The following is a 16,078-nucleotide window of genomic DNA, read 5'->3' as shown; positions in this document are numbered from 1 at the left end:
TACGATCCTTTCGACATACGGCATAAAATTTGACTCATTTGTCTCGACATATGACGACACGCTCAAAATACGACGATTAAATCAGCGTTCATTGTTTTCCCACAAGACGCACAGGCGGCGGATGTTCTTGCGAAAGAACTCAACATGGGTCCAAGTAGGCATTAGCCAGTGTGATATTCTGAAGGCATGATAACCTTAACCCAAAATGTTAAAAGTTAAAATAAATTTTAAAAAATGACAAAATATTCCAAATAATATTAAAATAAATGCAGTCCTTTAGGAGAGCCTGAACCCACAGCCACAGCTCAACATTATTACCATCAGAACAAAAACAATTGAATTATTTTCCATAAGAAGCACGTGTGTATGACTCGTATCATGTTTACATTATATACACACACTCTCTTTCTCAACATAGACAGTTGCCAGAGAATTTTTTTTTACTTTGTTTTACCACCGCTAGATACACTAAACACGTTAGAGTTAACTCTAGTAGCTGGTGTGAAACGTTAATGACAGTGTTTACTAACCTTTAATTTTGTATTAATGCGAAATCATATTGGAGGTATTGCCTCCTCGGCAGCCACCCTCCACAAATATGTTTTACATGTCGGTTGGCCCTCCTCCTCTAAACCACAGCGGCTTTTTTGTAGCCTAAGTATCCCCATTCCAGCGATTTCGATTGGACATAAAAAATAGCTAATACCGTAGGGACCGTATGTCGGAACATTTTTGTGGTTTTAAAACCTTGATGTTTTTATGCGGTGGAAAAAAAGGGAAAACATGACGTTAAATTTTGTCACTAACACCATTTATGTCCAGCTCAGATCTTTTACATCCATTCAAAAGTGAGATACTTTGCCGGATGACACTAAATGACATCCGTCATAAGCATTCATTAATGCTCATGACAGTGTCATGTCATGTCATGTCATGTTTATTTTACTGAAATTAAGGAAGCGTCAGATCTTTTGTATAAAAAGATGTGTGTGTTGTCTTTAAACCTTTTCAACATACAGTGGGGCAAATAAGTATTTACCCAACCACCAATTGTGTAAGTTCTCCTACTTGAAAAAATTAGAGAGGCCTGTAATTGTCAACATGGGTAAACCTCAACCATGAGAGACAGAATGTGGGAAAAAAAACAGAAAATCACATTGTTTTATTTTTAAAGAATTGATTTCCAAATTAGAGTGGAAAATAAGTATTTGGTCACCTACAAACAAGAAAGATTTCTGGCTGTCAAAGAGGTCTAACTTCTTCTAACGAGGTCTGACGAGGCTCCACTCTTTACCTGTATTAATGGCACCTGTTTTAAATCATTATCGGTATGAAAGACACCTGTCCACAAACTCAGTCAGTCACACTCCAAACTCCACTATGGCCAAGACCAAAGAGCTGTCGAAGGTCACCAGAGACAAAATTGTAGACCTGCACCAGGCTGGGAAGACTGAATCTGCGATAGCTAAAACACTTGGTGTAAAGAAATCAACTTTGGGAGCAATTATTACAAAAATGGAAGACATACAAGACCACTGATAATCTCCCTCGATTTGGGGCTCCATGCAAGATCTCATCCTGTGGCGTCAAAATGATAACAAGAACGGTGAGCAAAAATCCCAGAACCGCACGGGGGAACCTAGTGAATGACCTACAGAGAGCTGGGACCACAGTAACAAAGGTGACTATCAGTAACACAATGCACCGCCAGGGACTCAAATCCTGCACTGCTAGACGTGTCCCCCTGCTGAAGAAAGTACATGTCCAGGCCCGTCTGCGGTTCGCTAGAGAGCATTTGGATTATCCAGAAAAGGACTGGGAGAATGTGTTATGGTCAGATGAAACCAAAATAGAACTTTTTGGTAGAAACACAAGTTCTCGTGTTTGGAGGAGAAAGAATACTGAATTGGATCCGAAGAACACCATACCCACTGTGAAGCATGGGGGTGGAAACATCATGCTTTGGGGCTGTTTTTCTGCAAAGGGACCAGGATGACTGATCTGTGTAAAGGAAAGAATGAATGGGTCCATGTATCGAGAGATTTTGAGTGAAAATCTCCTTCCATCAGCAACAGCATTGAAGATACGACGTGGCTGGGTCTTTCAGCATGACAATGATCCCAAACACACAGCGAGGGCAACAAAGGGATGGCTTCGTAAGAAGCATTTCAAGGTCCTAGAGTGGCCTAGCCAGTCTCCAGATCTCAACCCCATAGAAAATCTGTGGAGGGAGTTGAAAGTCCGTATTGCACAATGACAGCCCCAAAACATCACTGCTCTAGAGGAGATCTGCATGGAAGAATGGGCCAAAATACCAGCAACAGTGTGTGAAAAGCTTGTGAAGAGTTACACAAAACGTTTGGCCTCCGTTATTGCCAACAAAGGGTACATAACAAAGTAATGAGATGAACTTTTGGTATTGACCAAATACTTATTTTCCACCATGATTTGCAAGTAAATTCTTTAACAATCAAACAATGTGATTTTCTGGTTTTTTTCCCCACATTCTGTCTCTCATGGTTGAGGTTTACCCATGTTGACAATTACAGGCCTCTCTAATATTTTCAAGTGGGAGAACTTGCACAATTAGTGGTTGACTAAATACTTATTTGCCCCACTGTATACCGTACTGTACTATTTAATGCTCATTTTACGTAATATAAATTTTCGATTTGACTAATACTTATTGCAATATAACTTAGAATATATCACTTAACAAATTAGTCAACAAAATTTGTTTTTAAGACGACTAACTAACCAAATTTAGTAGGGAAAACAGCTGTAAGACGAATGTTACAGAACATAATAGTCGGTGACTCATCACTGACGGTGACGGTCCATTTGAACCGGGAGAGCTTGCACTGAATGATCTGGACCATGACGGCAGTAGACGTTCAATCCATTTGAACTGCGAATCCCAGTTAAAATGGATTGGAGGTCTATTGTGGTCGTTGGCAGCCTATTAGATAAAGAGCAGGTCGTGATGATCAACTCCTAACACTTGCTAACACTATCACCCTTTGCTTCTTTCTTGTTCTTCAGTCTCAGCACCACGAAGAGGAGAAAAGAGCCCTGAGCCGTGAGATTATTGTCCTCAACAACCACCTCATGGAGGCCAAGCTCACCATAAATAAACTCAAAGAGGACAATGTGAGTTATCCTCGCCTGCGGGTAATGTAACTGCTGCAAGGTCTCGATAACTGCCTTGTCTGCATAAGAGATTATTCCCAAAAGGGAATACATTAAAACCAAAAAATAGGAATAATTTGGTTCTTTATTCGATACTTGAGAAATGAAGAGTAATTTACGATGAACATGCAATTCAGTGAAGCATGATAATGGTTTTAAAGCTGTTGTTTGAAGGTCATATAGCCCACTTTTGCTTTAAAGTGGCACTAAAGCGTTATTTCTTAATACAGACTTACACGATTTCGACTTTACGAGGCCGGAGTCTCGTCTCGTGTTTTCTTTTATTTAGTGGCTTTGAATAGTATCTTATTGTACTTCTTAGTATCTTATTTTTTACTTCATTAATATGACGTGTTTTGTTCTAACTAAACGTGAAGTTGTTCAGCTTTACAGACAGCAAACAAGGCCATTGTGCTTTTTGAAGCTTTTGACTTCCTTCACTTTTGACAAATTGTAAAGCTGTAACACGCATATGTACATTTATGTTCAAAACGACACGTATTTTAACAATAAAATACTTGACACAATCTATATTGTAAAGTTTGGAAATTAAATTAGCCTAATTTGCCTGACAAAAGCCCGCTAGCTTAAATGCTACAAAAGCTAAGGTATTTACAATTCTCATATACTCAAACTCAAACTGTAGCTCTAAACTTCATAACAAATGCATACAAAAACATATTATTAGCTGAAACAACTTACAGCCTGATGTAAACCAAACCAGGGTGCGGCTATGGTTTATCCATGTCAGACGTCTGAGTCTGCTCCTCAGTCATAAAAGGCGACAGTCCAGCCAGATCCAACGCTGCCACCAGAGGGCAGTGTGTCCTCCATCATTAAACAGAAATTCAGAGAAATTCATAGTAAAGTTAATTGAAAGTTCATATAACTTGAAAAATAATCAAGAAGTTAAGAAATTAATAAAAACTGCAATTTTTTGACCCCGCCTATTAAAAGAATCGGAATCAAGAATCGTTTGGAACCGGGATCGAAACTTGGAATCGGAACCGTTCAAATTCAAACGATGCCCAACGCTAATGCTCGTCATGCTAAAGTTGATGCTAATGCCAATGTGAATGCTATGCTATGCTAACATTATGAGTTACATTTAGTGCATGATGATCACTCAGCACGGACCTTTAAAGGCTAAAGCAGAACTTCTCAAATAGTGGGGCGCGCCCCGGGGTGGAGCATGTGACCTCGAGGAACATACTTTTTTGTCGTAAAGTGTACTTGCACATCCAGTGTCAGTGGCAGTCTCTCTATTGCTGTTTTTGGGCCATTTGGCTTTTGGCTATGACTTTTAATACCATGGGAGACAAGGAAAGACCACTCTGTTTACTGTGTTCAAAAATTATTGTAGCGGACAGAGACAAGCCAAATCAGTTGTCACTTAAAGACATTAGAGCCCAATCTCATTGATAAGACGCTTGTTTTCAGCAAAAATGTGCCGAATATTGCCAACAATCAAATGTTTTGGCATATTGTCCTCAGAGCGCATTGAAAGGTGGAAAAGCGCTATACAAGTATAACACCATGAATGTTGCTAAAAAAATTGTATTTATTATTATGTATTGATTTGATTATATTTTATTTTTCAGTATCAAATGACCAAAAATGTACCTTTAGTATTTTTACAGTTTGGATGTCACTTCTTTTTTTTAATTCAGGCAAATTGAGGCGCTTAAGTATTTTTCTGCTACAAACAAAACAAATTTAATATAGTTATACTTTATTATAAGTTGATCTGTGTCACTTTTTTTTCTTTAAATGAAAAAGGGACACAATGTTAGCCTATCTTAAAACACATCCGAAACTCCTCTGAGGAGAGTGAGGGAGAGACGCAGTGAGACGCAGTACATCTCACATAAGGGACACGACCCAAACACTACTATGATGCGAGCTGACGTACTCCACGTACAATATGAAAATGTCACACATTGTGAACACAAGACAGAAACTACTGTGTCACATTTTTGTCTCGTCAGGTCGAAAACTGGCACTCTTCTCGTTATGTTCTCGTCTCCCGACCCACGTTTTAGCTTGTCATAGTCATGAAAAAATTGTTCGTCGACGAAATATTTTCATTACTGTCATCGTTGATTAAAACAACATTGACAGGAAGGAAAACATAAGAGAGCAATTGTTTATGTGGTAAAGGATTAGCATAGGGTGACCAAACGTCCTCTTTTGCCCGGACAAGTCCTACTTTCACTTAGTGTCCTCGTGGTCCGGGCGGGTTTTATAAACTCATAAAAATGTCCGGTTTTTAGGATTTTTCACGGGACCAATTTGAAGAGAATCCCTCCGACCGATGGGTGGCAGCAGTTGACATGGCTCCTACGAGAATAGAGGGAAGTAGTAGTTCTTCTTGTTTTTGTTGGCAGTTTACCCCTATCATGAGGCATTACCGCCATCTACTGGGTTGACGATTTAGCCACAATGCCAGACGTTTTTTTTAATGATAAATACGTATATAATGGCAACTGTTGACTTCTGTCGGAGCTTTGACTGTAAAATCCCGTTTGGTGTCGCATCGGTGCGCTGCCGATGATTGTAAACTTTTATAGCAAAGTTTGATTTTTGCCTCAGCTAGCTATCAGTAAGCTAAACCGCGCTAGGCATTATGGGAAATGTAGTTTTGAACTGCTACGTTTGGAAACATGCTGATTGAATAGTTTGTCAGTTTATTTCGGTTTTTGTTTGTGTGCAATCTACAACATTGTATGAGAACATCAATTGAATGGGAATAACAATTTGTCAAGGACAATTGTCGTGATAGTAATTTATAAAAATGTTTAGTTGGCACATAGCCTACCGTGTGTGTATTGACTGGACTACATTTCTATGGGTCTGCATTTTATATATATATATATGTACATACATACATACATATATATATATATATATATATTAGGGCTGTCAAAATTACTGCGTTAACGCGTGGTAATTTTTAAAATTAATCACGTTAAAATATTCGACGCAATTAACGCACATGTCCCGCTCAGACAGTATTCTGCCTTTTGGTAAGTTTTACAGCATGGCTTTTTGTGCTGCCTAACAGCGAACTCTTGTGGTCGCTTTGCGACACGGTTTATTGTTTTCTTGCCAGTTCAATATAGACGTCTCGGGCTGACGCCTACGTTGTAATGTTGTGCTTATATGATCCTTGGACAAGATTTGTCCGTAAGTATGGTTGTTGTAAAGAATGTACATATTATGTTAGTAAGCGAAATGTTATATTTTTTGCATGAGACGCTTTTTGTTTATGTTTAGTGAACCTGTATAGCGTGCTAAGCTAACGTTGTTGCTAATGCAATGCTTGTGTACTTTTTTGTAGTTTTACGACAGTCTAAAGAGGACAATGGTTTGAGGCCATTTTATTAATAAATCAGATGAAAAAGGAAGAAGTCTGATAATTAAGGCGTCGTTCACTAGCTGTCTAGCTTTGGAAAAAGTAGACGCTTCGGAGTGAGGACAGGATATACAGATTTAAATGACAGTAGAGTGAAATGCCCACTACAGTCCTTATGTACCGTATGTTGAATGTATATATCCATCTTGTGTCTTATCTTTCCATTCCAACAATTTATTTTACAGAATATATATATAATTTACAGAAAAATATGGCATATTTTATCGATGGTTTGAATTGCGATTAATTAATTTTTAAGCTGTAATTAACTCGATTAAAAAATGTAATCGTTTGACAGCCCTAATATATATATATATATATATATATATTTTTTTTTTTTTTTAAGTCATTATTTATTTTTTTTCAAACTGCATTTTTCCATCCAGAGTGAGGGGGCACACTTTAAATATATTAAAGTGATATCGACATCTTTGAGTGAACTTCGGGTAAAATTCAAATATCTTGAGGCCGGGCTGAGGCTGGGCTGAGTGTCCTCTTTTTTTAGAAATCAAAATATGGTCACCCTATTATGTTGTAGTCTCCCGACCCACGTTTTAGCTTGTCATAGTCATGAAAAAATTGTTCGGCGACGAAATATTTTCATTGCTGTCATTGTTGATGAAAACAACATTGACAGGAAGGAAAACATAAGAGAGCAACTGTTTATGTGGTAAAGGATTAGCATGTCTGTTAATTCTTAGATAGTAGATTATGTGACCAATTAATGCAAATGTAAAGAAATTCTAATGGTTCCGTATGCAATTTCATCACAAAGCAGGCCTACTTCCAGCCTTGTTAGTGCCGATATGGAGGTTAGCTTGAAGCAGCTTTTCTTCATAAAAGTAAAGTATCTTATTTTCCACAACACCTTGGATATTTGCGCTGCAAGCAGCCACAACAGATGGAGGCATTAACTTGAAGCCGCTGGGTGTTTTAGGCAGAATATACTCTAATCAATGGGTATCCTCCAGGCTGTCAGGATCTACAAGCGAGCTCTCTGTGGAGCCGAGTTCCAGAGGGTGCATGTGGCAGTGCGCTGCCTCTCTTTCTTTTGAACTGAAGATCTTTGCGAGGACTGGGGGCCAGGTTAGAGATTCTCTCTTCACTATCTGGCAGTCGTGAGCCCTTTTGAGCTGCGGAAGAGTATTTGTACAATCCCTCTCCATTTCCTGCAGGGCTGACTGGAGTCAAGGTTCATTTTGAAGCGGGGTGAGCCTTTGGCATTTGCTGCAAGGCAGCCATCGCTGCTAATGAGCGGGTCTTGCCACTCTGCTGTCACACAGTACACCCGAAGGAGGAAAACATGATATTGTAATAGTACATCTTATTTTGGAAGGCCGACTGTAATAATAATACGACATGGGATGCAACGGTTATTCTTTGTCAGAAAATAGAGAGAAAATACAAGATAGACGATTTTTTTTTTAAGGTTCAGACTGAAAGAGTTGCCATGGGTGCGAACACATTGTTTAGGGGTCCAAGTTAGAGTGACCAAACGTCATCTCTTGCCCGACCAGACATGTCCACTTTTTACATCCTGTCCATGGCGTCTGTCGGGGTTTTATAAATTCATGAAAATCAGTTTTGTTTTCATTAACGACAACGAAAATATTTCGTCGACGAACAATTTTTTTCATGACGAAGTCACGATGACGAGCTAAAAACGTGTCTTGAGAGAATTACACATAAGGAGATGGATGCCAATTGTCGTCTGACGAGAACGAGATGAAAATTCGACACTTTCCGTCATAAGTTCACAATGTGTGATTTTTTTTTTTTTATCGTATGTGTAGTTAGCACGCATCTTAGCAGTGTTTGGTCGTGTCACGAAAGTGATGTGCTGCGATTCCCCCCGACCCACCCCACCCACAAGCATGTGCCCATTCCAGGCTCCTTTTGTGAAACGTTCACACTGCAAATTTATAACATCTTAATCTGATCATTTTTGTTAAATCTTGCCAAATAATTTTCTCCATCTTTTTTTGAGTGTTTAAGGCTAATTAACAGATTAATGTGTCAGATTCTTACTTTAATATTACTATATGTTCGTATTGAGACCATACATCTAAAAGTTGTTCATTTTTCACCTAAATCAAGAAAAAAAATATTTCAAATAATTTTTTGAACAATATTCTTGAATTAAGAACATTTTAAGATTAAATGTGCAAACGTTTTGCTTAAAATAAGTCTATGAAGCTTATTTTCAGCGAGCTGTTTTTTCTTATTTCAAGAAATCTCAGTGAGTAAAATTGACTTGAAGCGCTGTAGCAGTAGTGAAATTCGTGGAGTGTTCCCCACCTCCACAACATTGACGTCTTTTTACATTACTTACAGTGGCTGCTGCTGGTGGGAAAAAAACTTCTAATATCCCTCGTCTTTGAAGGGGGCGGGGGAGGCGGCATATTGTATTTCTGTCGGGCTGTCAATGGGTGTGTGTGTGTTGAGGGGGTCAATTCATCAACCAATCAAACGTGCGTTTTAGGGGAAAAAATGGACTGGCACATTCAGCGAGTGAAAAGGGGTCAATGTAAGTCTGAATATAATAAAAGTACTGGAATTCACTTAATAATCGTAGGATCAATTCTATCCTTACAACATATAGGAAGACAATCTAAATGACCTATATAACTGAAGCCATTATATAATGCAAATAAGGTTGCTTGAAAGTTGGTGGGGATAATTTGAGCATCCTGAAAAGTTGTGTTATGTCCCTACCGTCCCTATGCAAACCTATGCCCTTGTATGAAACAAGTCTGTAAATAATATTGTTATCATGTACTTATGTGCTGATGTACCCATCAAGGAACCAAGGAAAGGGAGAACTACACGCCTGAAGGCTATTGCTCAATCGCGAACACAAGTGAATAGGCACTGTGTGATAGTGACCTCACAGGAAAAACACGGGATGAACCGGAAACATACGATTTACCACCATTTAATAAATACAGTGGGGCAAATAAGTATTTAGTCAACCACTAATTGTGTAAGTTCTCCCACTTGAAAATATTAGAGAAGCCTGTAATTGTCAACATGGGTAAACCTCAACCATGCGAGACAAAATGTGGGAAAAAAAACAGAAAATCACATTGTTTGATTTTTAAAGAATTTACTTGCAAATCATGGTGGAAAATAAGTATTCGGTCAATACCAAAAGTTACTCTCAATACTTTGTTATGTACCCTTTGTTGGCAATAACGGAGCCCAAACGTTTTCTGTAACTCTTCTCAAGCTTTTCACACACTGTTGCTGGTATTGTGGCCCATTCCTCCATGCAGATCTCCTCTAGAGCAGTGATGTTTTGGGGCTGTCGTTGGGCAACACGGACTTTCAACTCCCTCCACAGATTTTCTATGGGGTTGAGATCTGGAGACTGACAAGGCCACTCCAGGACCTTGAAATGGTTCTTGAGAAGCCACTCCTTTGTTGCCCTGGCTGTGTGTTTGGGATCATTGTCATGCTGAAAGACCCAGCCACATCTCATCTTCAATGCCTTTGCTGATGGAAGGAGATTTTCACTCAAAATCTCTCCATACATGGCCCCATTCATTCTTTCCTTTACACAGATCAGTTGTCCTGGTCCCTTTGCAGAAAAACAGCCCCAAAGCATGATGTTTCCACCCCCATGCTTCACAGTGGGTATGGTGTTCTTCGGATGCAATTCCGTATTCTTTCTCCTCCAAACACGACAACCTGTGTTTTCTACCAAAAAGTTCTATTTTGGTTTCATCTGACCATAACACATTCTCCCAGTCCTCTTCTGGATCATCCAAATGCTCTCTAGCGAACCGCAGACGGGCCTGGACGTGTACTGGACGTCTGGCAGTGCAGGATTTGAGTCCCTGGCGGCGCATTGTGTTACTGATAGTTGCCTTTGTTACTGTGGTCCCAGCTCTCTGTAGGTCATTCACTAGGTCCCCCGTGTGGTTCTGGGATTTTTGCTCATCGTTGTTATCATTTTGACGCCACGGGGTGAGATCTTGCATGGAGCCCCAGATCGAGGGAGATTATTAGTAGTCTAGTATGTCCTCATTTTCTAATAATTGCTCTCACAGTTGATTTCTTTACACCAAGCGTTTTACCTACTGCAGATACAGTCTTCCCAACCCTGTGCAGGTCTACAATTTTGTCTCTGGTGTCCTTCGACAGCTCTCTGGTCTTGGCCATAGTGGAGTTTGGAGTGTGACTGACTGAGGTTGTGGACAGGTGTCTTTTATACCGATAATGAGTTAAAACAGGTGCCATTAATACAGGTAACGAGTGGAGCCTCATTAGAAGTTAGACCTCTTTGACAGCCAGAAATCTTGCTTGTTTGTAGGTGACCAAATACTTATTTTCCACTCTAATTTGGAAATAAATTCTTTAAATATCAAACAATGTGATTTTCTGGGTTTTTTTCCACATTCTGTCTCTCATGGTTGAGGTTTACCCATGTTGACAATTACTGGCCTCTCTAATCTTTTCAAGTAGAAGAACTTGCACAATTGTTAGTTGACTAAATACTTATTTGCCCCACTGTAAATATACATTACTGCAATGATAATAGGAAGAATCCTGAGCCTTTATTACAGTCCTCTTCATTGGAAATCAAAATATGGTCACCCTCGTCCAAGCTAAAACATTGAACCTCACTGAAGTCTCATGTGATACTGTATTTCGAAGGCGTCATGCACAACAGTAGTTCAAAATGTATTTTTGTTCCAGAAAACTGTACAGCTTCAGGGGGATTCTAAAGTATTAGCTAACTATGAAATAACCGAAACTAAGACATCGCCAGCAAACTATTTGAACCGTCTTCACAATCCATTGACGCCCTCACGCCCCTCCCGGCATTAGCAAGAGAAGGAATAGAATGATTGGAAACAAAGTCGCAGCTAACTGGCGGGGGAGTCAAAGCTGTCAGAGCAAAAGCTTTGATGCTTTGGTAAAAAAAAAAAAAAAAAAAAAATCTCAGCGCTGCGGCACGCTCAAGACATACGCAGCAACCAGACCATGACCTTTTTTAAGCAGGCTGATTTTACAGTGTAAAACTGCGAACCACCCACATGAGAAAATACTGCAAACAAGAAAATGGAACATCAGCCGCACCCGGAGACCACCCACTGCGTTCAATACTGAACACAGATTGAGAACCTCAAATATGCCTTTGCTTCTTTGGCTTTAAAGTGGAAACGAAGTATATGTAACAGTTTAAGCTAAGTGAGTCATGTTAGCAAAGAGAGTTGTCTGATTATAGCATTTAAAATAATAACTGCACCGGTTTTTGTGCCATGGGTTATAAATTAACGTACAAGCCTGCAGCCTTTGTGCATGTGCTGGTCACAGCTTAGCACAGCAGCTGTGCTCAGAGTGTTCTCTCCAAACAAACATGCTTGGGATTTTTAACAGAGGAAAAGACCTTGGTCACTCATGGTGTACAAATAAATGAATATTAAATGAGAAATAGTTATTTATAAACTCATCACATATTACTACTGCACCACCAGAAAGAAACAGTCACTAAGAAAAGTAATAAAACACACAATTTTAATTAAAAATCTGTGCAAAAGCCCAGCTAAATGCATCTTGGGAATTTCCATGGCATTGGAATGTCTTATGACTGCCTGCCTGTATTTGTCATGCTGTGTGGCCCCCGAGTGGATCTTTAGGTTAACTAGTGTAAACATGATTTATTTGTGAATTATTCCATTTATGTAATTACGGCCATTTTGGCTCATTTCATTTTAACGTATTTATATGGGATATTATTTTGACACTTTTTCTATGTCTTTAGTTAAAGTTGTTCTCTTAATTTTCACAGAGTGTTAATTTTATTTTGAAAATCCTTGTGTAGTTACATTTATCATTATTAAAGCATCCAGTGGGGTATTACAATATAATTAGAATTATTTTAACGCAAGACTTGGTAACTTTTCAGTTTTAGTAGTTTTAAGCAACCCCAGTGGACAAAAGCGGTACTGTTTTGCCTTAAGGAAGATTGCGTTTCCCATGGACAGACAGCGAGAACCAAAAGTGGTATTTGCCTTGGAGCAAAATGGATTTTGTCATGTGGCATTTTTTTGCCATGTGGCAAAATGGATTTTGCCATTTGGCTTTTTTTTTTTTTGCCATGTGGTAAAATTGATTTTGCCATGTGGCATTTTTTTCTTTGCCATGTAGCATTTTTTTTTTTTTTTGCTATATGGCAAAATGGATTTTGTCATGTGGCATTTTTTTGCCATGTGGCAAAATGGATTTTGCCATGTGGCATTTTGTTTGCCATGTGGCACAATTGATTTTGCCATTTGGCATTTTTTTTTGTCATGTGGCAAAATGTATTTTGACATGTGGCATTATTTTGGTACGTGGCAAAATAGATTTTGGTTTGTGGCATTCTTTTTAAAAAAATTTTTGTATGTGGCATTTTTTGGGGGTGCATGGCATTTTTGCAGGCCATGGACGTCCATGCCATTGACGGCTAGGCACGTCCAAATTTTCCATTCATTTTAAATGGCAGAAAAACGTGTGGCTGTGATTTTTGACCATACACTTTACATTACAGCGCATTGACATTCAACTGGCACCCAAGTCAGGTTATGCCATTGACAGCTATACACGTCCAAGTTTTCCATTCATATTAAATGGCAGAAAAACAAACAAACCAAAAATCCATTTTGCCACATGGCAAAATACATTTTGCGACATGGCAAAATCAATTTTGCCACATGGCAAAAAAATGCTACATGGAAAACAAAAATGCCTGATGGCAAAATCCATTTTGCCACATGGCAAATTCCACTTTTGGTTCTCGACCCTGCTGTTCCCATGAGGACCAGCGCAAGCCCGCATAGTGTCATAAAATCACGACGGTCGCCTGCAGATGTATTAAACAACATTTCTGTTTCTAACGGCTGTGTGAAGGATGAAAAGTAATACGGTAATGAATCCAGATGTGGCTAAACGTTAGCATCGACTTCTGTCTTTATAATTAATGAGGAAAGGAGTAAGTGAAGTCTAACGTAAAGCAGTCAGCAGATTTATAGTTTTTTTTTGTGTGTGTGTGGCAGGGTTCCTGCCATCCTCCTCAAATTAGTGCTGGTGAAAGCGATACAGACCCCCTCAAGATATAAAAGAGGTGTCATTCAACTAGTTGTCAGTTGACATTTCATCACAAATAATATGAAAATATTTTATAAAGGTTGAAAAGTTACCTAGTGTTGCTTTAAGTCTGCGAACACATATATCGGTTTGATATCGGTTAAAAACTCATTATCAGACAACTACTTTAACTGAATAAATATTACATGCATCATTGTTGGAGCAGTTAAACAGTAGACGGCTCAAATTTTCTGCTTTCATATTTAAAAATTGCTACCAAAAAGGATGCATACAGATTATATTTCATTGTTCTGGAGCTCCTTTATGAAGCTTAACGCTATCACACTGCATCACTGCACCTATAATTAGACCTCCTTCCTCTCAGGGCTCCCCTAATTACAAAATAATTAAACGGCAATTAGAAAGTAGTAATTTAAAGTGTTTCAGAGTTTGCCCAATGGCAATATGAACACATACCCCCTCACTCCCTCTGGTACTGCAACAATATAGTGATAGATCTTTGTGTTTCCTCCGCAGAACCTATACAGGAAAGACTGCAACCTGGCTGCCCAGCTGCTGCAGTGCTCAAAGTCTCATTACAGAGCTCACAAGATGTCTGAGGTGAGATGTTAACATTTATGTCGAGAATTTACACATGAATAAAGGTCTCGGACTATATTCAAACAAAACATCACTGTGTTTTAGTGACAGGTTTGAAGAATTTCAGTTTTCTTAATCGGAAGGACAAGGATGAAAAATTTAGACATGAATGCCGCATGTGTCAAGCTTTAGGCCACAGGTATCAAACTCACGCCCCACGGGCCAGATCTGGCCGACCACATGATTTCGTGTTGCGCACGAAAGTAAATCATAAGCACCGACTTCATGTTTATCGCTAAAACAAGATTTTAATCAAATATACTGGTTAAATTACAACTAGAGCTGTCCCGACTAGTCGACGTTGTAGACGTCATCGATGACGTAAATGCGTCGACAGGCAAAACATACTGTCGACGGGTAATGACAGGTTAAAAAAAAAAATTACATGCGGATAACGTTTAAAATGGCAGGCGCTCGCGATGCAAGCGGTTGTTACTGGCACCCCCAAGGCGGCCGCTGTTATTTCAATGTGACCGGCATTGTCAGATTGAGCAAAGAGGAAGAAAGTGGGCGAGCGAGAGAGAAGGAGCGAGATCGGTGAGTTGGGAAAGTGCGCGGGTAGCGCGGCGTTGAGTGACTGCATCCCCCACGTTTTTGTTTTGGTCAATAAATGTATCCATAAAGAGCCATCCGACGCCTCTCGGTGTTTTTATGCACGCCGCCGCCTTTGTGAGGAGGAAATCGAACGACCAGAATAGCCAGAGCCTGGAATTATTTCAAGGAAACTATGGAGGGTGCCACTGTGTGTAGTCTTTGCTAAACTGAGCTGGCATACCACGGTAGCACGTCGGCTATGAACGAACACTTGAAACACCGTCATCCACGTGTAATTTTCGAAGACAACTAGAAATAACAAGCTAGCGGATTGTAAATCGATACAACTTTCTAACAATTTTTTAAAATGGAAGTTGCCTTTATGTGCGTCGTATCAACGTGCATTTTTATTTAAAATAATTAGTATATATATTATATAATTTTTTTTAAAATTATTATGAAATTTATTAGTATCATGGAAGCTCCCACTTGGGTAAAATATATACATATATCCTGTATATACATAATATAATAAAAATATATATGGAAACAGCACTGGCCTGCTTACTGTAATCCATTACTGCACTAATGTTAGTTACTTTATATTATACAGTATTATTGTGTATATACGTACATATACTATAAAATTAATAATATATATTTAATTTTTGTTACTGTATGTGTGCCTTTCACTCAAAATAATTGTAATATTTCAGTGTGCCCTCTACTTTTATTTATTTTCAGGTTAAAACAAACAAAAGTTGAACAGTTTTTCCCCTCCCCCAAAAATGCGGAATGCACACCAGAAAAAGCATCTGAACTCACACAAAATATTCTGAAAATGGTTGTCCGGGACGCTGCAATTCATTTTAACATTTAGAACAATATAGACAATGACATACCACAAAAATAGTAAGAATTGTTTCGACTCCTGTTAAAGAGGTGAAGTCTCAGTGTTTTTTTGCACTAGTTAATGCCAGCAGCATTTGACCTCATTGCTTGTGATTTATTATTGATATTTATGCTATTTATTTATACGTTAATAAAAAATGTAGGTGTTCCAAAATGTTTTTTGTGAATTAATAAGCTTCAACAAAAATTTCATTATTAAAGTAGAAAATTTTTTTTTTATTAGATTGGTCGACTAATCGTAAAAATAGTCGGCTGACTAATCGGGAGACGATTTGGGACAGCCCTAATTACAAC

General features: G+C 38.8%; 1 protein-coding gene across 3 annotated transcripts in view; it reads left to right on the top strand.

Annotated features, from left to right (window-relative positions):
• The window catches only part of LOC130931535 (brain-enriched guanylate kinase-associated protein), a 272,836-nt gene that overhangs the window by 243,249 nt on the left and 13,509 nt on the right, over nucleotides 1-16,078 (top strand). For all 3 annotated transcript variants that reach the window (XM_057860428.1, XM_057860430.1, XM_057860429.1), the window contains 2 exons: nucleotides 3,043-3,150; nucleotides 14,216-14,299. In XM_057860428.1, coding sequence (XP_057716411.1) covers nucleotides 3,043-3,150; nucleotides 14,216-14,299 — 192 coding nt within the window. The remainder of the gene's footprint in view (nucleotides 1-3,042; nucleotides 3,151-14,215; nucleotides 14,300-16,078) is intronic.

The sequence above is a fragment of the Corythoichthys intestinalis genome, chromosome 15 (genome assembly GCF_030265065.1).
Source record: "Corythoichthys intestinalis isolate RoL2023-P3 chromosome 15, ASM3026506v1, whole genome shotgun sequence".
NCBI lineage: Eukaryota > Metazoa > Chordata > Actinopteri > Syngnathiformes > Syngnathidae > Corythoichthys > Corythoichthys intestinalis.
This window is presented reverse-complemented; position numbering and strand designations above follow the sequence as displayed.